General features: G+C 43.4%; 1 protein-coding gene across 1 annotated transcript in view; it reads right to left on the bottom strand.

Moving 5' to 3' along the window:
* LAMA5 (laminin subunit alpha 5) overlaps window positions 1-24,968 on the bottom strand; it is a 240,553-nt gene that overhangs the window by 43,184 nt on the left and 172,401 nt on the right. Inside the window, exons 37-54 of the mRNA XM_081322853.1 lie at window positions 23,005-23,145; window positions 21,257-21,418; window positions 20,240-20,341; window positions 20,064-20,147; window positions 18,793-19,023; window positions 16,481-16,603; window positions 14,787-14,914; window positions 13,893-13,973; window positions 13,518-13,732; window positions 12,701-12,801; window positions 10,394-10,574; window positions 9,610-9,753; window positions 7,363-7,514; window positions 7,165-7,275; window positions 4,775-4,886; window positions 2,941-3,111; window positions 1,566-1,762; window positions 504-620 (exon numbers count right to left, since the gene is read on the bottom strand). Of these exons, the coding sequence (XP_081178979.1) occupies window positions 504-620; window positions 1,566-1,762; window positions 2,941-3,111; window positions 4,775-4,886; window positions 7,165-7,275; window positions 7,363-7,514; window positions 9,610-9,753; window positions 10,394-10,574; window positions 12,701-12,801; window positions 13,518-13,732; window positions 13,893-13,973; window positions 14,787-14,914; window positions 16,481-16,603; window positions 18,793-19,023; window positions 20,064-20,147; window positions 20,240-20,341; window positions 21,257-21,418; window positions 23,005-23,145 (2,553 nt within the window). The remainder of the gene's footprint in view (window positions 1-503; window positions 621-1,565; window positions 1,763-2,940; window positions 3,112-4,774; window positions 4,887-7,164; window positions 7,276-7,362; window positions 7,515-9,609; window positions 9,754-10,393; window positions 10,575-12,700; window positions 12,802-13,517; window positions 13,733-13,892; window positions 13,974-14,786; window positions 14,915-16,480; window positions 16,604-18,792; window positions 19,024-20,063; window positions 20,148-20,239; window positions 20,342-21,256; window positions 21,419-23,004; window positions 23,146-24,968) is intronic.

The following is a 24,968-nucleotide window of genomic DNA, read 5'->3' as shown; positions in this document are numbered from 1 at the left end:
TTACCTTAAAGAATCTTTATTTGAGTAGCATAGCATCGGCACTAACACAAGCAAAGCCAAAATCTGAGTTCCCCTCCCCTGAGCACATAGTATCAATTCCCTCCTCCAGTTAACAGTCATAAATCACATTCCCCAACTAGTTTGAAATGCTGGCTTCCCCTCCAGCTCTCCAGCCCGCCAATTCTTTATCATCTCTTATTTCAATAACCTTGGTTCTCACACTAGGTTCAGTGTTATTATGTCTAGCTAGACTCTTGTGCACATTCCTTCCCCCAGCATCATCTAACTCTGAAAGCAAAAAGAAGAAAGTGGTTGCATCTCCATCTGTTGTCAATGCAAGTGTCCAATGGTAGCAGCATTGACAGAACTATTGCAAGTCGAGGACTACCTGTATTGTGCGGATCACATCCTTTTGTTAGTTCTCACATCCCCACCTCTTAGGTTCCTAGAGCCACGTGTGTCATTTCTTTTCCCCAGAGAAGCCTATCGCTTACATCACTTACCTCTTTCGCGTTTATAATTGTCTGCAGATGTTCAGAGATCTTCCTCAAGGAGTCTTTAGCCATTCTCAAAGTAGCCTGGATTGTGCCATATTGTTTCTCCATTTCCTTGCTCTTTAGCTGTTAGACATGAGAAAACATTAAATACTAATGCATAACAAGCAATGTCTGATCATCAAAGTCCAGTGCGCTCTGCCCATTGTTCATTTATACACCCAATGTTTCTGTTTCCTACAATATTTTCATTGTTTTAGTTCTTTTTTCCTCTTTTTTAAAAAAATTCTCTGTATTTACCTGCAGAACGATTCCCCTATTGTTCCGATACAGGTAGTCCTCGACTTACAACCATTCATTTAGTGACCTTTCGAACTTACAATGGCACTGAGAAAAGTGACATGAGCATTTTTCACACTTATGACCATTGCACCATCCTCACGGTCACATGATCAAACTTCGGACACTTGGCAACTGGTTCATATTTATGATGGTTGCAGTGTGCCGGGGTCAGGTGATCCCCTTTTGCAACTTTATGATAAGCAAAGTCAATGGGGAAGCCAGATTCACTTAACAACTGTGTTACTAACTGAATAGCTGGAGTGATTCACCTAACAACAGTGACGAGAAACAACTGTGTTGTTTAGCAACATAAATTTTGGGTTCAACAGTCCAAATTATGATCATGTGACTATGGGGATGCTGCAATGTTCGTAAGTCTGAAAAACAATCATAAGTCACTTTTCTCAGTACTGTTGTAATTTGAAAGGTCACTAAAAAAATGTTTGCAAGTCAAGGACTACCTGTATCCCAAAATACCCCGGGGCATACCGTGTTTCCCCCAAAATAAGATCCAACCGTAAAATAAACCCAAGCATGATTTTTCAGGATGCTCGTAATATAAGCCCCACTCCAAAAATAAGCCCCAGTTAAGATTGTCAGCCAGGTGGACGCATTTAGTACCGTATTTCCCCAGATATAAGCCCTAACTGGACAATAAGCCCTAATGCATCTGATTTTAGGGGAAATACGGTAGTAACTCATTCTGCAGCCCAAAGTTTCAGTTTTTACCTGTGTTTCCTCTAAGTGATTACGATTCAGGCTGTTGAGGTCCTCTGTCTGTCGGGTTTTATTTACTGCTTCATTCAGGGCATCTCGTAGGTCCATCAGATCTGAACTGTACTGATCCAGCTGGTCATTGATCTGATTGACCAGTTGTTGGTTGGCCTCCAACTTGCTGAAGAGCTCAATCCTCACGCGATTCAGCACTGAGAGGAAGAAAGCTTTAAAAGATTAGCGGTGAACATCAAAGAGTTCCATGATGGTGAGGTTAACATTGCCTCAATTCCAAAAGAGCAGCGTCTCCAAACTTGGCGACTTTAAGATTTGTGGACTTCAACTCCCAGAATTCCACAGCCAGCCACGTCTTAAAGTTGCCAACTTTGGAGACCTCTGCGAAAGAGAGAAAAGGAAGACAAGTTGTGAACAACTTTATCATTGAAGTAGGGTGATACTATGGCTGTACTTGCTTTACAAATATTTTGGAAGAAATGGTTTAGAATTCTTTGGATTAAGAAATCTGCATGTTATAATTAATGTGATTTTTAAAACTTGTCACACTGGCTTTTTAGGTAGAAGCCCCCAAATATTGAACTACATTAAATAATCGCAGTCAGATGCCACGCTTAATGGCTTGTGTCAGATGTGAAGCCTTTCTTCTTGTAGTAATTTTCAGAACATGCACACACTCTATGAATTCTTCCTTTTTAATTTTTAGAGATAATTCTTTTTGGCCCCAACTATGGTGGTCATGCCCAAGGCATCTAAAAAACCAAACAATGTCATCAAATATAACATTGATCAAAAATAATTTTTAAAAGATGGGTCTTAGTATTTCTTTTTAGCCAAGAGATTAAGGTTTAAAGTAAGCCGTGGTGGTGCAGCGGTTAGAATGCAGTATTGCTAAAATATATGAAGAACAGTTGCAGGAATTGGTATGTCTAGTTTAATGAAGAGAAGGACTAGGGGTGACATGATAGCAGTGTTCCAATATCTCAGGGGCTGCCACAAAGAAGAGGGAGTCAAGCTACTCTACAAAGCATCTGAAGCTGGAACAAGAAGCAACGGTTGAAAAATAAGCAAGAAGAGACGCAACTTAGAACTAAGAAGAAATTTCCTGAGAGTGCGAACAATTAATCAGTGGAACACTTGCCTTCAGAAGGAAAACAGAAGCATAACCTTTTCGGAAATATATTTAACTTGGTTTAGAACTTAAATAAAATCAAAACTGCAAGATATCTTGAATTTAAGAGTCTAGTCTGCCTTCACTCAAGCCTCATCTCTCAAATATCAATAAACCGGATTCCGGAATATCTTAAGACACAACATGTAAATCCTTGGAAAAGACTCCCTCGCTCAACCCATTTGCTTTCTCTGTCATACTCACAACTCTGTGCTTCATCGCGCTCCTCCACAGCAATGGCGCTCTGGAAGCTAAAATCTATAGCCTTCATGTGCCTCAGCATAGCATCAACCTCAGCTATCTTCTGACGAAACTCTTCTGCTGAGGTAGAACTAGCGTTGGCTGTGGTAAAAGTGTCCATCAGATGTATGAGATCTATATAAAAAGCCACAACAATTGAGGTGCACAATTTTTGGACAGACCTATGGGCATATGAAAGCTCTCAACTTGATTTCCCTTTCAGAGAAAGCCGATTCTTTCAGGATTCGAAAATATTGTCAGACTTGGTATTTAGAACCAGCACCATTTCGCAAACTCATACCCCACTGAGTCTCTTCCCATGGAGGTTTTTGATATCATTTTATTTCTTTTTGCAAACCATTATTCCACTACATTATTCTTCCCTTTTTTTTACATTTACCAGGATGTGCAACCATGCTACTATCAGGCCTACGTTTGTATCTGTTCGAAAGTTATACGGGCACTCCTCAACTGAGCCTAAAATGTATGTTGCTAAGTGAGAAATTTGTGAAGTGAGTTTTACCCCATTTTGCGACTTTGCTTGCCGCAGTTGTGAAGTGAACCACTGCAGTTCAGTTAGTAACACGGTCGTTAAAGTGAATCTGGGTTCCCCATTGACTTTGCTTGTCAGAAGGTCGCAAAAAGGGGACCTTATGACACTGCAATTGTCATAAATATAAACCAGTTGCCAAGCATCCAAATTTTGATCACGTGACCCCGGGGATGCTGCAATGGTCATAAGGGTGAAAAATGGTCACAAGTCACTTTTTCCAGGGCCATTGTAACTAAACAAACTGTTGTAAGTCAAGGACTACTTGTACACATCACAAAGCTAAGAAGCTTACACACATTTTCTATCTTTCAGCGGTTGCTATCAAAATGCCTTTCAAATATATAACTAAGGGAAATAATTTCGGTATGAAAGAACCCCTGGACTGTGACCATCTTTTGCTTTCTGTTTTTCAATGATTTACACATGCTCCTTGACTTACGACCGCAATTGAGCTCAAAATTTCTGTTGCTAAGCGAGACAGTTCTTAAGTGAGTTCTGCCCCATTTTATGACCTTTCTTGCCATAGTTGTTAAGTGAATCACTGCAGTTGTTAAATTAGTAACACGGTTGCTAAGTGAATCTGGCTTCCCCATTGACTTCGCTTGTCAGAAGGTCGCAAAAGGGGATCACATGACTCTGGGACATTGCAGCCGTCATAAAGTGAGTCAGTTGTCAAGCATCCAAATGTAAATCATATGACCACCAGGATGCTATAACGTTCGGAAGTGTGAAAAATGGTCATAAGTCACTTCTTTCAGTGCCGCTGTAACTTTGAAGGGTCACTAAATAAATGGTTGTCAGTGATGGACTAAGCCAGGGGTAGGCAACCTCGGCTCTTTTATGACTCATGGACTTCAACTCCCAGAATTCCTGAGCCAGCATAGCTGGCTCAGGAATTCTGGGAGTTGAAGTCCATGAGTCATAAAAGAGCCGAGGTTGCCTACCCCTGGACTAAGCTGTAGGTTGGGATGAGGTGATCCTTTGCTAAAGAATCAGCGTCATCTTGGTTCTGTCGCTGGGACTATCTGTTCACATGAGTCCTTTCACAACAGTTGCTTATGAAAAAAACACGTCTTACGTAGACACATTCAGCATAAATTTTACCCAAATCTTGCACAGTCACACTTGAAATTTAAGCATCACTCTTGGGTTATTTGCTGTTTTTTAAAATGGGAATTGGGCAATTCCACAAGTAGCGCTTTTTCAAAGCTGGAAAATATAAAGGGTTATAGAATTCTGCCTTACCATAAATTTTATTTTGAATTTCAGTGACATTCAGAACAAGGCTCTCTGCTAGCTGATAGGTCTCCTGGGTAACATCCATCAGACTGTTTGCCTTTCTGTGGGTCATTGTTGCCTAAAAACAACATTGTCGGTTTAGATCATGTGGAAAGATACAGGGGCAGGCCAACCATTTGCAGGAATTGGGGAGTTTGCTTAAAGACAGTTGTGAGTTCAGTGAAATTTCTTTTAAAGATTAATTAAAGATCACATTGTTGTCGCAGATACACAGATATAATAAAGTAATATTTTAAAAAGTGATTTGGGTTGTGCTGATGGCCCACATAATAGCCTTTAGATTCCTGGCAGAATCCGAAGGAATATGGCTAAAACGGTAAGCCACCAAAGCTGTCTGAACATGCCATGTTCTCTTCACTCAGGGTATGATCATTTCTCCCTTGCCTGATATGAGCAGCAGTTTTGACAATGAAATGAATTACTAAAGGAGACGGAGGGCCCATCAACCAGGAGACTAGGAGTTGTATTCCGGCCTTAGGCATGAAAGTTGTCTGGGTGACCTTGGGTCAGACTCTCTCAGCCCAACCCATCTGAAAGGGTTGCTGCTGTGGGGAAAATAGGAGGAAATAGTGCAATAGTGGCGAATATCTGCAGCACGGGTATAGGATGAGGGTGAAAGTCCATTCTCTGAGCTCGTGGGTTGGTTTCTGAACGTTTCATTACCAGGCTGTGTAACATCTTCAGTGGAGTTTAGGAGGGATGTTAGTGATCTTCTGTTTATAAGAGCTTCAGGGGTGGGTGTGTCAAGTGAGGGTCTTGTGATGGGTCAAGTGGGAGTCACCAGCGAGGGTCTGGTGATGGGTCTTGTGATGGGGAAGCTACATCAGGTCAGGGTCCTTGGCAGGTGAACTGGTGGTGGGAGGGAGGGGGGGCTTCCGTGGGCTGGTTGAGGGTCAGTGCAGTCCCTGGTTGGCTGTGTGGTTGATTTGGATCCTGAGGGGTTCGTAGGCTGGTTGTAGGTCAATGTGTCTGTGGATGGAATTGCTTGTGGAGTGCCAGGCTTTGATGAACTCACGAGCGAGGCGGGTGGTAGCGTGGCCGATGATCGAAACCGAAACTGGTGCGGTTTGGTGTCGGTGTGGGTGGAGATTAAGGATTAAGGAGGGTGTATTTCATATGTTCACCACCTTGAGTTAACGTATAAAAGTAATAAAGGTGGGACAAAAATCAATCAAATCAATGAATAAATAAGGATTTCTCTCTCCAGAAAAAGAGAAGTGCAGGCACGCAAGATCTTGCAATCCCTTGCTTGATGATGCTTAAATAATCAGCACCAGATAGCTTTATCTTCGTCCCCCTATCATAAATTCAGGTGTGATTATATCTGGTGCACGAGGAAGGATATTCCTAGCTATTTTCACATGTAGGTTTTAAAGTGAAGCATTGACTTCTGAAACTAGAGGAGAAAGATCTCCGTCACTAGCAACGTTAAGCTTCTCCAGTTACCAGATGACTTTCCTAAAGCTGCCACTGTATCAGCTGTAATAGAGGCAGTCCCCGGCTTATGGCCACAGCTGAGCCCAAAATTTCTGTTGGTAAGTGAGATAGTTGTTAAGTGAGTTTTGTTCCATTTTACAACCTTTCTTGCCACAGTTGTTAAGGGAATCACTGCAGTTGTTAAAGTTAGTAACACGGTAAAATCAGCAGTGGGATTCAAATACCTGAACAACCGGTTCTCTGCGTGGATGCAGGCCTGGGCCTCTGAGGCCTAGAATGGACTTCCGGAAGTGACATCCATGCACTTCCTGTGGGCTGTTCTAGGCCTGGGAGGCCTCTTCCAGGCCTCCCAGGCCTAGAACAGATTTCCGGAAGTGACATTCACACACTTCCTGTGAGCCAGTCTAGGCCTGGGAGGCCTCCTCTAGGCCTCCGAGGCCTAGAATGGAGTTCTGGAAATGACATCAATGCAATTCCGGTGGGCCGTTCTAGGCCTGGGAGACCTCCTCCAGGCCTCCCAGGCTTAGAACAGACTTCCGGAAGCAGCGTGGGTTCAGCCGGTTCTCCAAACTCAACAAAATTTAGCTACCGGTTCTACTGAACCGGCTGAATCCCACCACTGGGGAAAATGAATCTGGCTTCCCCACTGACTTTGTTATCGCAAAAGGGGATCACATTACTCAGGGACACCACAAACCATCATAAATATGAACCAGTTGCCAAAGGTCTGAATTTTGATCCCGTGACCTTAGGGGTGCTGCAACGGTCATAAGTGTGAAGAATGATCATAAGTCACTTTTTTCAGTGCCATTGTAGCTTCAAATACAATTAGTACAAGAAGTTGAGGACTACCTGTACAAATGTAGGAAAAGGAAAGGGGGGGGAGAGAAATGTTGCACCTTGTGCTGAAGTGCATTCAGATCCTGAACAAAATCCGTGTTCTCCTCTTCCAGTTCATCAGCATTTTGCCTCAGTTTGTATATAAACCTCTGATAGTCGCGCACTTGGTTCTGTACAGGAAAAAGCAAGCGCAAAGTAAATCTAGAATTTTGTGGAGCAGTTGGAAGAGGAATAATTAGCTGGAAAGCTCCACTTACGGTAATGGTTTGCATAGAGCCGTTGATGTTGTGCAGGCGGGCCCAGGCAATTGAGGTGGTGTTGAGACTTTTCAGCTGATGTTCCAGGGCAGGGAAGTCACTGTCAATCTTCTGGAGATCTTCTAACAGGAGCAGCACACAGCTATCACAAGCTGTTAATGAGAGAGGAAAGTAAGCCACAGACTGTCCCGAAGGTGCCTTTCCAAAAGGCAACTGAGCTTTCTTTTTCCCCTTGAAGATCTTTTGTTTCCAATCCAAGAAGCTTCTTCAGTTCCAACTGACAGGTGGGGAATGGAAGGCTTTATATTCTTGAGAGAGCTAATGACCAACAAATAGGAAGCACAGTTACAGGGGTTGGGTATGTCTAGTCTAATGAAAAGAAGGACTAGGGGAGACATGATAGAAGCCCCAGCATTTGTGGGGCTCCTACAAAGATGGGGGGGGGTCAATCTATTTTCCAAAGCACCAAAAGACAAAACAAGAAACAATGGATGGAAACTAACCAAGGAGAGAAGCAACCTAGAACTAAGGAAAAATTGCCTAAAGGTGAGAGCAATCAACCAATGGAATAGCTTGCCTTCAGATCTTGTGGATGCTCCATCACTGGAGGCTTTCAAAAAGAGACTGGACAACCATTTATCTGAAGCCCCTCAAATAGTGGGTCTCCCGCTGGAGCTGGGGGTTAAACTAGAAGACCTCCAAGGTCCCTTCCAACTCTATTATTCTGGTTCTGTGTTCTACCTCTCAGAGTGACAATGACCAGATGACTGCAAAGAATAGAAATCCTTCCATTCCCCACCCATCAGTTAGAACTGAGCAAGCTTCTTGGATGAGAATCAAAATGTTTTCAAGGAAAAAAAGAAAACCAGTAAAGTCCAGTTGCCTTTTGGAAAAGCACCGTTGGGATAAGCCATAGGACAGCTGATATCAATAGGATCAAGATGAAGCTACTGTAACTGTGGAGTGCTTGGTGCTCTCTGAGCTTGGTTGTTTTCTTGCAGACATTTCGTGGATAATGAAATGACTGCAAGAAAGCAGCCAACCTCAGAGACCCCACAGTTCAACCCTGACCTAAGAAATATTCTCTTCTATTGATAAACCAAAATTTCAGCAGTCCATATTTTCAGGAAGAACTATGGAAGCAAGACTGCCACAAAGAAGAGGGAGTCAAGCTATTCTCCAAAGCGCCTGAAGGCAGGACAAGAAGCCACGGATGGAAACTAATCAAGGAGAGAAGCAACCTAGAACTAAGGAGAAACTTCCTGGCAATTAGAACAATTAACTAGCGGAATAACCTGCCTCCAGAAGCTGTGAATGCTCCCAACACTGGAGGTTTTCAAGAAGAGATTGGATAGCCATTTGTCGGAAATGGTATAAGGTTTCCTGCCTGAGCAGGGGGTTTGGACTAGAAGACCTCCAAGGTCCCTTCCAACTTTATTATTAACACCCCGAGCTAACCACTTATCTACATTTGCGTAATCATTCTGATAACCCTCATAAAATTTCTCTAACCCACTCAGCACTTGCACCCAAGTGAAAGCGTTACTAGATACATGAGCCATTCTCAGTCTGGCTAGCAGGACAGATAAGACTGAGACTCCTGCAATCGATGTTAGCCAATAGGGAGAATTACAGAAAGACCCCAAAACAGACAATAGCTGGGACCAAGGACTGCAGCCAAGAAATTAAAAGACGCTTGCTCCTGGGGAGGAAAGCCATGGCAAATCTAGACAGCACACTAAAAAGCAAAGACGTCACCCTGCCAACAAAAGTGCGTATAGTCAAGGCTATGGTCTTCCCAGTTGCAATGTATGGCAGTGAAAGTTGGACCATAAGAAAGGCTGAGCGCCAAAGAATTGAGGCCTTTAAACTCTGGTGCTGTTAGTCCCTTGGACTGCAAGGCGATCAAACCGGTCAGTCCTAGAGGAGATCAACCCTGACTGCTCTTTAGAAGGCCAGATCCTGAAGCTAAAACTCAAATACTTTGGCCACCTAATGAGAAGGAAGGACTCACTGGAGAAGAGCCTAATGCTGGGAAAGATCGAGGGCAATAGAAGAAGGGGACGACAGAGAATGAGGTGGCTGGATGGAGTCACTGAAGCAGTAGGCGTGAGCTTAAATGGACTCCAGAAGATGGTAGAGGACAGGAAGGCCTGGAGGAACGTTGTCCATGGGGTCGCGATGGGTCAGACACGACTTCGCAGCTAACAACAACAACAAGGCACTGAAGGAAAGAAGAAGCCTAACCTTCACATCTCATGTTGTCTGGACCATCCACCACCGGGATCTCATGTTTTTTTATACATGTGTCACATTGCTTCCCTGTCAAGCCATTGGTGCAGGTGCATTCACCTGTGCGAGGGTTGCAAGAGCCTCCTTTACACTGGCATTCTGTTGAGAGAACATCGAAGAACAAAGATTTACCAGCAGGATTCCTTTCAGTTCACCTTAACCAGTGTGGAATTATCTCCATGCATCATCAGAGGTTCGACACTCACAACAGTGGGATAGAAAAGTTTTCCCTGCCTGGTGGGGGAAAAAAACCATCTGAATTTGACCAGTTTTGTCCGATATGGACAACAATGAACTGAATTCCCACTAGTCATGATAGATGCACAGACACGCTCTAAAAGGGGGGCCAAATTGCCATCACTGAATTGTGACTGTGGGCCGAAAAACAAACTACCCAACTTGTAGTGACAGAGTTTTAAAGCCGAAGAGCCAGCGTTTGTCCGAGGACGTCTCCGTGGTCATGTGGCCGGCATGACTAGACGCCAAAGGCGCACGGAACGCTGTTGCCTTCCCACCGGAGTGGTCCCTGTTTTTCTACTTGCATTTTTATGTGCTTTCGAACTGCTAGGTTGACAGAAGCTGGGACGAGTAACAGGCGCTCACTCTGTTACGCGGCACTCGGGATTCGACCCGCCAAACTGCTGACCTTCTGATCGACGAGCTCAGCGTCCTAACCCACTGAGCCACCGCGTCCCTTTTTTTTAATTAGCAAGGCCTAAACATTACAGAAGGAACTCACTGGAACAGCCATCTGCACTGAGACCCCAATATCCAGGGGAGCACTGCTGGCAACGAGAACCGCTGACACCTGGACCGCAATCACACTGGCCATTCTGGGCATGGCAGTTGGGGCTCACCGATCCAATGTCACAGTCGCACCTCTGGCAGCCCAAGCAGGTTTCGTAGCCATAATACCCTTCCTAAAAAAGGAAAAAAAAGGTGGGTTTTCCCCCCCATCCAGATTGTAATACAGAGGGTCCCCAACCTTTTGGGCACCAGGGACCAGTTCCGTGGAGAGAAGTTTTTTCCGTGGACTGGAGGGGGTGTGGTTTTGTGTGCTGCCTGCATCCCACGGATGGGGCTTTGTTTGTTTATGTGGACCGGTTGCTGGCATGCCGCAGCCCGGTACTGGCCCACGGACTGGGGGTTGGCGACCCGTTATAATGGACATAATAGTGGCTACGTTTACAGAAGCTGCTCTGCACTCAGATAAGGGCAGTAAGTCATTCTGAAGAATCTCTCCAGGCAAATGGGACATGTACATTATTAACACAGGATATCATGACCATCTCCATTCGGGACACTGAACTCTAGATCAGGGGTGTCCAACCTTAGCAACTTTAAGGTCTGTGGACTTCAGTTCCCAGAGTTCCCCAGTGAAACATGCTGGCTGGGGAACTCTGGGAGTTGAAGTCCACAGGTCTTAAAGTTGCCAAGGTTGGACACTGTTGCAATAGATGCTTACTGCAAACTGTAGGATGCTTGAAGGAATAGGTTTAGTGTGAGATGATGGTCCTGGGCCATGCTAGGCTGTACCGAGGCACCCACTATGTTGTTTCTTCCATATGAAAGCAGCCCAAGCACTTTTATCTGTAAGGGATTGAGGTGCTCCTAGCTATTTGTCCAATTCCTCCTCTTCCTTCAAGGAAAAGACAGATTCAGGTTGGGTAAAGAACTCACAATCTCCAGCAGCTCGCTGCTTAATTCTACACTCTCACTGCCTACAACTCTGTTGACATACACACTGTTGTAAGGGAAGGCAGGCTCTAGAATGAGAGTCCACAGCAGGAAGACAAGCCAGATGAGAAGAAGCTGAGGTAGAGTCAGATATTACTGTTAGAACATAAAAGCTGGCTGGATGACTTTGGGCCAATCACCAGGAGACTGTGAGTCCTAGTCCCACCTTAAGTATGATTGCCAGTTCAATGATTTTGGGCCAATCACCAGGAGACTGTGAGTCCTAGTCCCACCTTAAGCATGATTGCCAGTTGGATGACTCTGGGCCAATCACCAGGAGACTATTCCCAATTTAGGCATGAAAGCCGGCTGGGTGACTTTGGGACAGTCCCACCTCACAGGATTGTTGTGGGAAAAATAAGAGGATGGAGTATTTGATAGGTTTCCCACCCTGAGTTGTTTATAAAAAAAATAATAAAGATGGGAAATACATAAAATAATAAACAAACAACACTTCTAAGATGGAAACAGGAGTGCTGAAAACTAGCTGGAGTTTTTGGAAGTCTCTTTCATTTATTATTTACATTTCATACTTCATAACCGCCTGTCCCTCTTGGTCATACTTTTATCTGTTTTTTTAATCATGACAAAGAAAGCATTCCTTCCTCACACTCCTGTTACCTTATTCAATAAAGTGATCTTTTTGATTCAATCATTGGATAGGGTTTTTCCCCCTACTCAGTGGATTGATAAATCCGTATTTATTTATTTTTAATCCCATTTATATCCCGCCCTTCTCCGAAAACTCAGGGCGGCTTACAATTTTAAAGCACAAATCAATGTGCTTAGCAATAGCCTTCATTCTATGTATATGCCTGCTTATTAGGGCTTTGCCCCCCCCCCCCAGCGACATTTTTACAAAGTCAGCTTATTGCCCCCAACAATCTGTGTCCTCATTTTACCTACCTCGGAAGGATGGAAGGCTGAGTCAACCTTGAGCCTGGTGGGACTCGAACCTGCACTAATTGCAGGCAGCTGGTGTTACTTAAGGAGGCATTAGCCCACTGCTCCACCAAGGCTCTTGGTATTTCCCTTCCAGTTAGTTATTTAAGGGTGAAAATGCCTGCCATTCCGCGCCCACTCGCCACCTATCATTCTGGTTTGGCTGGGCAAGAGAGAAAACACAATCACAGGGGGACGCCTGGCATATTTGATGTTTGTTATATGCAAATACCGAAGTTGAAATCAACAGTGTGTATTAACAGAGCCTATCAGCCAAAGAATCGCAACAAACCATGATCCCTGAGGGATACACCTCACAGATGTGGCACAGAGAATTTAAGAATCAGGGAGTATCGGTCTATTTTACCTGACAGCGATCGCAGTGCTGACCTGTCACCCCAGGCTTACATCGACACTGGCCAGTTTTAGGATCACACGAGTCCGTCCCACAGGACAGACAGCTGCACTCTGCAAGGGGAGAAAGACTTTAAAAAGATGATCATGGATTCCATTTCTAATGAACTACAAAAATTTGACCAATGTATTTACACCTTAGCTTCAGCAATACAGGTAAAGCTCAACTTATGACCACAATCGAGCCCAAAATTAGCTGTTCGGTGACTTTTGCCCCATTTTATGACCTTTTTGCCACAGTTGTTAAGTGAAATACTGCAGTTGTTAAGCGAAACATGTGTTCATTAAGGGAATCTGGCTTCCTTCAATGACTTTTTGCCTGTTGGAAGCCAGCTGAGAAGATTGCAAATGGTGACTCGGGACCCATGAAAGTGCAACTGTCATAAAATGCCTGCCAGTTGCCAAGTGCCCAAATTTTGATCACATGACCATAGGGATCCGGCATGGTCGTAAGTGTGAAAAACAGCCATAGGTCACTTTTTTCAGTGCCATTGTAACTTTGAATGGTCACTAAATGGTTGTAAGTCAAGGACTACCTGTATTTTCCACGGAGAAAAAAAAATCACCAGGTTTATACTACGGTGAAACTGATGCCAGTTTTTTTCATCTTTTTCAAGATGCTCTGCGAACTATTTTGAATCAAAAGGGCAAAAATATTTGGATATAAATGTAACACAGACTATAAAACCGCTGAGACTAGCATTTCGTTTTTTTAACACATCGTTGTAAGTATGAATGCACCCAGGAAAGAGACTGGTTCGTAGACCTACCGGTGCAGTTCTTTGCTACCACTGCATCACCGTAAAATCCAGCAGCACAAATTTCACAACGGGGCCCTGCGGTGTTGTACATGCAGCCTGTGCAGACCCCGGTCAACGTGTTACAATCGCTGAAGAGCATGTTGGGGTCAGCATTCCCACTGCAGTCACAGGGCTGGCAGGAGCTGCCAATCACGAGTGGGTTACCATAGTAACCTGGAGCACACCTTGGGTGGAAAGAAGAAGGTCTTACAGATCTGCAATGTGAAGTCCTTCACGGGTGACCTGATTCCACCAGTGAAGAACGGAGCAGCCCCATCCTGCCTTACAAGGGTCAGATCTTAAGCAAGCCAAGTTGGAACAGCTGAATTCCAAGTTACACGGTACCGTTCACACGAAAATCCGGCATAACCAGGCTTGCAAAGACACTGCGTGGTAGAGCCTTTGTAGATACATCCCGTGGCAAAGCTAAAACAAAAATGGGGGAAAGGAAGAGGAAAGAGCTGTTAAAATTTGCACCAAATAAAGCCAGCTCATAATTACATCTGAGCCCCTTTGATTCTTATGGGATTAGCAAACTGGAGTAAACACAGGGAGACCTCAAACCTACGACCGCAATTGAGCCCAACCTTTCTGCTGCTAAGTGAGACAGTTGCTAAATGAGTTTTGCCCCATTTTATGATCTTCCTTGCCACAGTTGTTAAGTGAATCACTGCAGTTGTTAAGTTAGTAACACGGTTGCCAAGTGAATCCAGCTTCCACTTTGCTTGTCAGAAGGTCGCAAAAGGGGATCACGTGATTGCGGGACACAGCAACCGTCATAAATATGTAAGCTGCCAGACACCCAAATTTTGATCATGTGACAATGGGGATGCTGCAACGGCCGAAAAGCTGTCATTTTTTCCCCCCCAGGGTTGCTGTAATTTCGATCAGTGACTAAACAAACTGTTATAATAGCAATAGCACAAGACTTATACACTGCTTCATAGTGATTTACAGCCCCAATTGGTTTACAGAGTCAGCACATTGTCCCCAATAATCTGGGTCCTCATTTTCTGACCTCAGAAGGACAGAAGGCTGGGTCGACCTTGAGACGGTCTGAACTGAACTCCTGACAGTGAGCAGTGGGTTAGCCTGCAATACTGCATTCTAACCACTGTGCCACCACAGCTCCTATCGTAAGTTGAGGACAACCTGTATGCTCTTCCATATGCAAATAAGAAGCTAACACATGATGTTGCCAAAGAAACAAAGAGGACTACACGCATGGAAGATACTCACTTGTTAGATGGAACTGAAAGAGGACAGGGACATCCTATGCATTGCAGGTTTCCCTCAAGTGAAGAGTTGCCCACAAAACCATCTTTACACCTTTCACAGTGATCACCTTCTGTGTTGTGTTGGCAATTCTGTATAGGAAAGAAATAATGAAGCTAATTTCACATATTCAAACTATTCGTCCTTTGTCGACACATCCTTCAAGAGAAAGTCTGGCTGCATCTTCAGAAATTAAGTAAGACTCCTTACCTGACCACCGACACGATTTTGTCTTTTATGGGAATTTATGGGAATTTTATGGGAAATTATACTTTATAAAATAATCCGAGAAGAACATAGTTCCTTAGCCAGGAAGGTTAAAAATTAGGCAATGGGGGAGAAGCAGCGATAACACAGATAGTTAGATCTGTTTTCACTATCTGGTCTACCTCCAAAACAATTTGAGATAGGTCTATATAGTCTTGAGATAAGTTATCAGTATCAGTTTAAATCTTTTATTTTTAGTCTTGTTCTTTGAGTTGGTATTCTTCTAACCTTCAGTATATATTTGATTCCAATAAGAGTGCATGATAGATTTACTGTAGCATTCGGCCAACAGCTCAAAATATTACAGAATATTGCATTTGATCTGCTGTATAAAATAGAAACTTCTGCTTTCCTTGCTTCTCATTTTTCTCTAATTTCTGGGTGAAAAACCAGCCATTTCCCCCCCCTCAAAGGATCCTAACTGCTTTTTTGAGATAATTAGAGAAAGCTCCATCTGATGCCTAAATGACAAGTAAAAGAATGTAATTACAGAAAGCATCAGCAGGGGAGCAGTTGACCTTAATTGAGGTCAGATACAAAGCTGGATCAGTCTAGATTAGAACATGGATGAGGGACTCTAGGGAATAAATACCATAGCTGTAGATTGAACTACAGGATAAATCCATCCAAATAAATCAATCTATCCAGAGATCCAATGATATATGGACTACACCATTGCAAAGAAAACTGGATAGTTATCTGCATGACGTTCCCTGCCTTATTTAATTCATCCTACCTCTCTCTCTTTTTCTCTTCCCCCTTCCTCATTTTTTCCTGCCTTTTGTCTCATTTCTTCTAATTAGCTGTTCCTTGATATTTGCTAATGTTCAATGAATAAGCATCAAGCAATATTTTTGCTGACTGAACCGAGTGTCAAGTGCGTTTGCTCTGATCTCCTTACAGGGATGTAGGGAGAACGTACTGGATGAAAATTAACCTGGAAATTCCCCAGAGTCATTTTCTAACAGCCAAAAATCAAGCCCAGCTGGGGAGGAAACCTTGCTTACTAATTCCATACTCTTAAGTAAGTGACAGGGAACCCTGAAATGAGAAGAACAATTTATTTTATTTAAGCTTATAGAAGAATAAACCAATAGCAGTGCCATTATTTGTATACATTTAGGAGTTCATTAAGTTCAAAGTAACTCAGCATAATTTGGAAAAGGTAGGAGAGTCATCTTATCAGGGAGATGGGTAGCATATAAATTTAATAAATAAAAGGCAGGACAAATGTCCTAGAAAATTTCTGCTTCCTCTAGAATTCAAGTTACCAGCCCTAAAAATTGTCTCTGCCTCCACTATATCTGCACAAGTAAATAAATCACTACTCAGCATTTAATGGAGAGAGCACCGTTGGGGTAAATGGACTTGAACAATCGTTGTTTACTTACAAGGCATATTCCAGATCCTGGGAGGCACTGATCCGAATGCCCATTGCAGTCACATGGAATGCATTTCCCTAGAAATAGACCCTTGGTGTCTCTGTAATAGCCTGAATAGCCTGCAGCACATTCCTAATTGCAAAGGAGATAATATGCGTCAGACCATCATCATCGAAGTAAGGCACTTGAAAAAGAATGCCCCCAGGAGGTGGGGGCCCTTAACATTCCTCATCTTACTTGACAGTTGCTCAGGATGTGTTGGGTTTTTTTCAGTTTGGAGACTTAGGAGTTGCTTAGAAACAGTAATGCAGATTCTGGTCCTGGTTTAATAATGGTCCTGAATCCAGCATATATGGCAGACAGGTGTGTGCGTGTGTGTGTGTGTGTGTGTGTGTGTGTGTGAGAGAGAGAGAGAGAGAGAGAGAGAGAGAGAAGGTAGGTAGACAGGTAGGTAGACTGACAGGTATGGATAGAGAGAAAGATGGATAGATTTGTTATAGATATACAGTATGTATAGATATAGATAGATGTATGGATGTATGGATGTATGGATGTAAGGGACGCGGTGGCTCAGTGGGTTAGGACGCTGAGCTTGTCGATCGGAAGGTCGGCAGTTTGGCGGGTCGAATCCCGAGTGCCGCGTAACAGAGTGAGCGCCTGTTACTCGTCCCAGCTTCTGCCAACCTAGCAGTTCGAAAGCACGTAAAAATGCAAGTAGAAAAATAGGGACCACTCCGGTGGGAAGGTAACAGCGTTCCGTGCGCCTTTGGCGTCTAGTCATGCCGGCCACATGACCACGGAGATGTCCTCGGACAAGCGCTGGCTCTTCGGCTTTGAAACGGAGATGAGCACCGGCCCCTAGAGTCGGAAACGACTAGCACGCATGTGCGGGGGAACCTTTACCTTTACCTTTATGGATGTATTATACTATAGATAAATATATATGTGTATAAAAAGCATACACACACACACATATGTGCATATGCATATACATACATAAAAGGTAAAGGTAAAGGTTCCCCCGCACATGCGTGCTAGTCGTTTCCGACTCTAGGGGCCGGTGCTCATCTCCGTTTCAAAGCCGAAGAGCCAGCACTTGTCCGAGGACGTCTCCGTGGTCATGTGGCCGGCATGACTAGACGCCAAAGGCGCACGGAAGGCTGTTACCTTCCCACCGTAGTGGTCCCTATTTTTCTACTTGCATTTTTACGTGCTTTCGAACTGCTAGGTTGGCAGAAGCTGGGACGAGTAACAGGCGCTCACTCTGTTACGCGGCACTCGGGATTCGACCCGCCAAACTGCCGACCTTCTGATTGACAAGCTCAGCGTCCTAACCCACTGAGCCACCGCATTCCTCACATACCTGTACATACATATACATACATACATACATACATATACATACATACATATACATATACATATACATATACATATACATATACATATACATATACATATACATATACATATACATATATATATATATATATATATATATATATATATATATATATATATAAAACAAATGGGACTAGAACAGGGGTGTCAAACTACAGGCCCGCAGGCCGGAGCGTCACGGAGAAACAGCGCCCATCCCATTTTCGGCAATGGGAAAAAGTTCCGTGACGTCACGAGTTTGACATGCCTGGACTAGAATCTCCATTACTGCCTTATATACAGTATTAATAAAACAATTTTTTAAACAGATAAAAACTAATGCAAATGAATATAAAGAAAGAAAAAAATAAAAAAGGAAAGAAAAGACAAAAAAAGTCAAAGTAAAATAGAAAAGAAAAAAGTGGCTTCTGATATTTTTCACAGCAGTTACACATACAATTAGATCTTAACCTCTCTCTAAAGTTATAACTCTTTTTTTCTATAATCTGTCCTGTCTAACAATCAAAATCAAAAATCACGTTTATTTTTTTTTCATTTTTATGAAAAAAAGCCCAGTAAAGTTCCAATCACCAATAAATGTGTCTCTTTCCTGTGATAAAATAAGTTATCCATCTCAGCAACATCTGTCGATTTCAGCTTCACCAATCCTAGCGTTTTCCTAGAATACTGGATCAAAAACTTTCATTCCAAAATGGCGTAGATCAGCATATTATGAATCCCAAATGTCTTATATAATGAACTGAGGATTATGATTATTCAACATCAGTATTGCTCAACTTCAGCAAATTTAAGATGTATGGACCTCAACATTCAGATTCTGTGCTGGCTGGGGAATTCTGGGAGTTGAAATCCACACACCTTAGTTGCTGAGGTTAAGAAACATTGCTCTGCCTGGATTAGTGAGGAAACAGTTTTCTCACCTGGCAAGAATCTCCTCTGTAATTGGCTGGGCACAGGCACAATTCCACGCTATTGGCTTGGATGCTTCCATGGGTCTCTGTGGTCTTCTCCAAGATCACCCGATGGAGGGACACAGAGGATGAAATTGGGGAAAAGAGGGCTCGGATCTGCAGCTGCTCCAGATTAGCCAGAACCATCATCAGCTCTTCCCTGGAGACTGGGTTGTGTGTCTCAGTGTGTTTAAAATTACCCTAGGAAAGAAGAGTGAGATGCAGTACAACATTAGTAGGAATATGATTTTCTTACATCAATAAACCAGATTATGGCTGCACTGGATCTTAATTTTCCCATTAATAGGATGGATGGATGGATAGAAAGATAGAGAGACAGTTAGATAAAGAGAGATAGAGATGGATAGAGAAATCAGAGATAGATAGATAGATAGATAGATAGATAGATAGATAGATAGATAGATAGATAGATAGATACTGTAGATAGATACTGTAGATCAGGGATCTTCAAACTTGGCCCTTTTATGACTTGTGGACTTCAACTCCCAGAATTCCTCAGCCAACGTGCCTGGCTGAGGAATTCTGGGAGTTGAAGTCCACAAGCCATAAAAGGGCCAAGTTTGAAGACCCCTGCTGTAGATAGATAGATAGATAGATAGATAGATAGATAGATAGATAGATAGATAGATAGATAGATAGATAGATAGATAGATAGATAGATAGACAGACAGGGGAGGGAGGGAGGGAGGGAGGGAGGGAGGGAGAGAGAGAGAGAGAGAGAGAGAGAGAGAGAGAGAGAGAGAGAGAGAGAGAGAGAATAAATAGAAAGATAAATAGATGAATCCAATATGGTTGCAACGGAAGCCATTCCTTAACTTGTCAGAATCTGCAAAAAAAACACAGATCTTCAAACCTGAGCTGCTGATTGTCTATTTTATGTTTAAGTCTACAGCCTCCACCATTAGTTTGTACAGCTTTCAATGTGAATTGATTGTTAAGCATAAAGATCATGCTGAAACAGTAATTTGCTTCCTGAATGATCAGCCCTAAACCATACACACACACACACACACACACACATTTATGTACGTTTCATTATATTCAGTACCATCCACGGCAGTAGCCTTTTGACCACCTTATACAAGGTTGGAGATTGAGGCCATCCCCCTGCTTCCTTCCTGAATAGATAGGATCTATCCAAAATAAGCTTCTAAAATCATCCGAAAACTCCTTGACCAGTATCTTTCACCTTCTCCATGGGGTTATAAATCTCAACTGACCTCCAGCAGTTGAAGCTCTCCATTATAAACTTCTCCAGGAGTGGGATAGGAGTCTTCAACAAACATAATACTCATTTGGTTTCCCTAGGAAAAGACCAAAAACATATGAATGAAAGAAAACACAGTTGGACCTACTGCCATTTAGTTCAAAGACCAAGAGGAATGGGAGATAATACCTTGAGGATAACGTCAGCCCAGGATTCCATCGGTATGAACACATCACCCCTTTGTATGTCTGAATGCAACTCATACTTTAAATACCCAGCATAGGAGGAGACCTGTATTCAAAGCAAGAATATGTTGCCCACAAGGATGTTAAAATTGTTCCCAAGCCCCCAATTTAACGTTCTAGCACCATGTTAATTTAAAACTTTTCTGTATCAAGGATTCTATTTTAATTAAATGACATTTTTCAGATGGAAAAGTACTTTTTCAAATTTAGACGGTAAGATAGTGGAATGAACAGAAAGAGATTTAAGTGCCACAAGGGATGCTGGGCTGTTTTATATCTCTTCAAAGCAAAGAAATGTTTGCTTGAATTGGTGATATTCCTCCCTTTAGAAAAAGGGAGATGCTTGACCCTGGACCTGTGTTTTTGTCTTACTGAACAGTCTACTTATAACAACTTGATATCAACAATTTTTAAAAATCTAGTTTTTAGAATTATTTTTGACAAAAGCATCTCAACCATTTTTTAAATAAGAATTTGTACTTAGAAGAATGCAATCTATTTCAAATTTAGCGGAAAACTTAATGGATTTCTAGACTTATACTAAATGAAGTTGAACAGCTAAGTATCTTAAAGTCACAGAAAATCTAGGGAAACCCAAAATCTAAGATATGGGTTTTTATCTGCTTCAGAAGTAAAATTTAGCATTTATCTATTTTATCTTTTCGACGGATATAGCCACCCACTTGGTACATGATTCAACCTGTTGTGCAACATCATACTAAGTTTAATAAAATCTCATAGGGACAATATTAATGTGTTAAAAAAAACCACACACCCTTTTTCAAGAATTAAACGCAAACGTTTTATGTTGCTGGTTCTTCATCATGTAAGTTGACCCAGAAGAAAAATGTATGGTTCTAAAGAATCTAAATGTCATTTCAAATATTAGAAATTTGGCTTTTGAGCATTAGAACGCCGAAATACTTTGGCAAAAATTGCCTATCAGCCCGGAATCACTTACCTGATCTCCAAGATAAGAAGTGGGGGCATGCCAATAAAGTTCCTGGAAAACGTCTGGAAATTGCCGAAGATCAGCGTGAACAGTCTCGTCTTCCAAACTGACCGAAGTGGAGGCTCCTTGTCGGTCTCCACTCAGCAAAGTCCACCCACTCATGTCAGTGAACTAGAAGACACAGGTCTTGATAAGTAAATGCAGGTCTGTCAAGGCTATGGTCTTCCCAGTTGCAATGTATGGCTGTGAAAGTTGGACCATAAGAAAGGCTGAGCACCAAAGAATTGAGGCCTTCAAACTATGGTGCTGGAGAAGACTCCTGCGAGTCCCTTGGACTGCAAGGCGATCAAACCGGTCAGTCCTAGAGGAGATCAACCCTGACTGCTCTTTAGAAGGCCAGATCCTGAAGTTGAAACTCAAATACTTTGGCCACCTAATGAGAAGGAAGAACTCACTGGAGAAGAGCCTAATGCTGAGAAAGGTTGAGGGCAAGAGAAGAAGGGGACGACAGAGAATGAGGTGGCTGGATGGAGTCACTGAAGCAGTAGGCGTGAGCCTAAATGGACTCCAGAAGATGGTAGAGGACAGGAAGGCCTGGAGGAACGTTGTCCATAAGGTCGTGATGGGTCAGACACGACTTCGCAGCTAACAACAACAGGGGGCTCAGAAGCTTTCAAAGCTTTTGAGGCCTAGACGGTTGAGGTTCTTTTCTCTGTCAATGTTAATCCTGTGGTCATCTTTTGAGGTTCAAGAGAATAGCCCAGGTCTCTCAGGACCAAGATGGAGATGGGAGACACAGATGGGCAGACAGAGTGACAATGAACAGTTGCTATGAATTGATCCGCAGTGATATTACACTGAATAAAAAGACAAAATGTTTCCCCTGTCTGCCTCTGTCTGATTCTAGGTGGTGGTGTTTATTTCTGTTTCTTAGCCAAGAGAGATAGTGTTGTCCAAAGACACTTGCACGGTTATGTGACCGGCATGATTATATGCTGAGGTGCACAGAGAGCTGATGCCTTCCCACCGCAGTGGTACCTATTTATCTACTTGCATTTTGTATGCTTTTGAACTGCTAGGTTGGCAGGAGCTGAGGCAGGAAATGGGAGCTCACCCCACCATGCGGTACTCTGGTCTTGAACTGCCAACCTTCTGGTCAAGAAGTCTAGCATCTTAATCACTAGATCAGGGCTTTTCAACGAGTGGTACGGGTACCACCTGTGGTACACTGGCACCTGGTGGGTGGTACACGACCATCCTAGAAAAGTGGTAGCGGGGGAGGAGAATGAGCTGAACCGGTGGCAGCACCGCACAAGCCTGAGCGAGAGATGGCTGGAACTGCAGGGCTGTCAGGGCTGAGTGGGAGCGCCAGGATCCAGCTGGAGCTCGGCGCTAATCCTGGCACTTCTGAGCCCAGAAGAAGTGCCGATCAGCTGGAATGTTGCAGGGTGAAAAGGTTGAAAAGCCCTGCACTAGATCACTGTGCCTCTTCTATTAATTGAACAGATTACTGCAAAATCTATGGGGGTCTATTGATAGTATTCTGAGAAATATGAATAGCAATGCTAAAACGTTTAAGAGAGTGCTACCTACAGACGACTTCATAGATCCATCTCCTTTTTTCATATTGTGTGGCAGCTTCCTTCCTTGGTTTACTCGGCTTTCAACTCTTCACCTTCCTTTATATGTTAAATATGAGATTCTTTTATCTTTCTTTTCTGGGACAGTCACCCCTAAATCTTCACCTACTCATTTACCTCCACACGGTACTTCTTGGCACTGTGGCAGCGATCGGTTGCCCCGAAACAGAAACACTTGGTGCAGCCTTTAGGATTGCCGGCATCAAGGGAGAAGGTCCCCAAATGGCACTGATCACACCTTGGGCCTTCCACATTTTCCTAGAGATTGAAAAAGAAATAAGGTAGGTCCATATATATTGACATTGTATACACAAATCTCACGTTCCCTGACAACGCTTTTGTTGCAAAGCCATTTTTCGAAACATAGAAAACTTGATGACCGAAAAAAGACCTTCGGAAGTGGCCCATCAACTCTGCCTTTTGAGGGTTTTTTTAAAAAAATTATTCTTTTAATTTTTATCGGATGATGGTCATATTTATTCTAAACATGTGTAAACTCAGTTACTGATGACTGGGCCCACTATCTCAGCAGGAAGTTGGTTGCTAGCTCCCACTACTCTTTCTATGAAGTCATACTTTCTAACATTACTTTTGCACTTCCTTCCTGTCGCCCTGAGGCTATGCCCTTGTCTTCTTGATTTTTTGCTTAATATCGAAAATACTTCCTTCTGGAACCTTATCCACATCCTTAAAGGTAAAGGTAAAGGTTCCCCCGCACATGTGTGCTAGTCATTTCCAACTCTAGGGGCCGGTGCTCATCTCCATTTCAAAGCCGAAGAGCCAGCGCTTGTCCGAGGACGTCTCCATGGTCATGTGGCTGGCATGACTAGACCCCAAAGGCGCACGGAACACTGTTACCTTCCCACCGTAGTGCTCCCTGTTTTTCTACTTGCATTTTTACGTGCTTTCGAACTGCTAGGCTGGCAGAAGCTGGGATGAGTAACAGGCGCTCACTCTGTTACGCGGCACTCGGGATTCGACCCGCCGAACTGCCGACCTTCTGATCGACAAGCTCAGCGTCCTAACCCACTGAGCCACCGCGTCCCTTATCCACACCCTTAATATATATCAAATAAAATAGTTAGATAAAATCTATTTAAAGGTTTTAATCAAGTCCCCTCTTTCCCTTCTGGCCTCCAGGCTCTGTCCCTCCAATGTCTCCCGATATGTTTTGTCCCACAGATCCTTGCACCATTTTTCCTCCTAAAGAAGTGATTTTGAAGAACGGTAGGTTTGTGCTCATGAGTAACACTTAGAACTAGACATTCAGGCGCAGAAACTTCCCCTGAGGGAACACGCTATTGTTGACTCTAAAAATAAATGATGTTGGCAGAGTTTGTCTTGAAAATGTCTGCTGATGCTGTGAAGAACTGAAAGCACCATCACCGCTGGCCTCACCATTTCTTATGTCTCTGGAGATTCTCAGTCGTCCAGGTCACCGTTGTCCTAAAGATGCTTTTTCATGAGGCAACTGGACTTCCTTGTTTTTCTTTGAAGACGTTTCACTTCCCATCCAGGAAGCTGCTTCAGCTCTGACTGGATAGTGGGGCATGGAAGGATTTATATTCTTTGCAGACAGCTGGTCATTTGCAGTCTTTTGGAGAGTTGTTCAGGCCATTTGGAGGTTTGTCTGTGTCCTCAGGGTCACCTGAGTAGAAGGCTCCACACCCATTTGCACTACTCAGGTGACCCTGACGATACAGATAAACCTCCAAGCGGCATCAATAATTCCCTAAAAGAATGCAAATGACCAGCTGTCTGCAAAGAATATAAATCTTTCCATTCCCCACCATCTAGTGCAAGGGCCCGGATTATTTACGGGAGTACCTTTTGCCGGCATTAACTTCCCATCGTCCTGTGCGCTCCCACAGAGAGGGCCTCCTCAGGGTGCCGTCGGTCAAGGAATGTCGACTGGCGGCCCCCAGGGGGAGAGCATTCTCTGTGGGCGCGCCTGCCCTCTGGAACCAACTCCCTGTTGAGCTCCGGATGGCTCCCGACCTTCGCTCTTTTCGCTGCGACCTGAAGACTTGGCTATTTGAACTTGCCGGCCTGGACTGAGGGACTGGGGTTTTAGATTTTAA

This window comes from Vipera berus (genome assembly GCF_964194415.1).
Source record: "Vipera berus genome assembly, chromosome: 3".
NCBI lineage: Eukaryota > Metazoa > Chordata > Lepidosauria > Squamata > Viperidae > Vipera > Vipera berus.
Note: the sequence above shows the minus strand (reverse complement) of the source record. Positions and strands in the feature narration are given on the sequence as shown.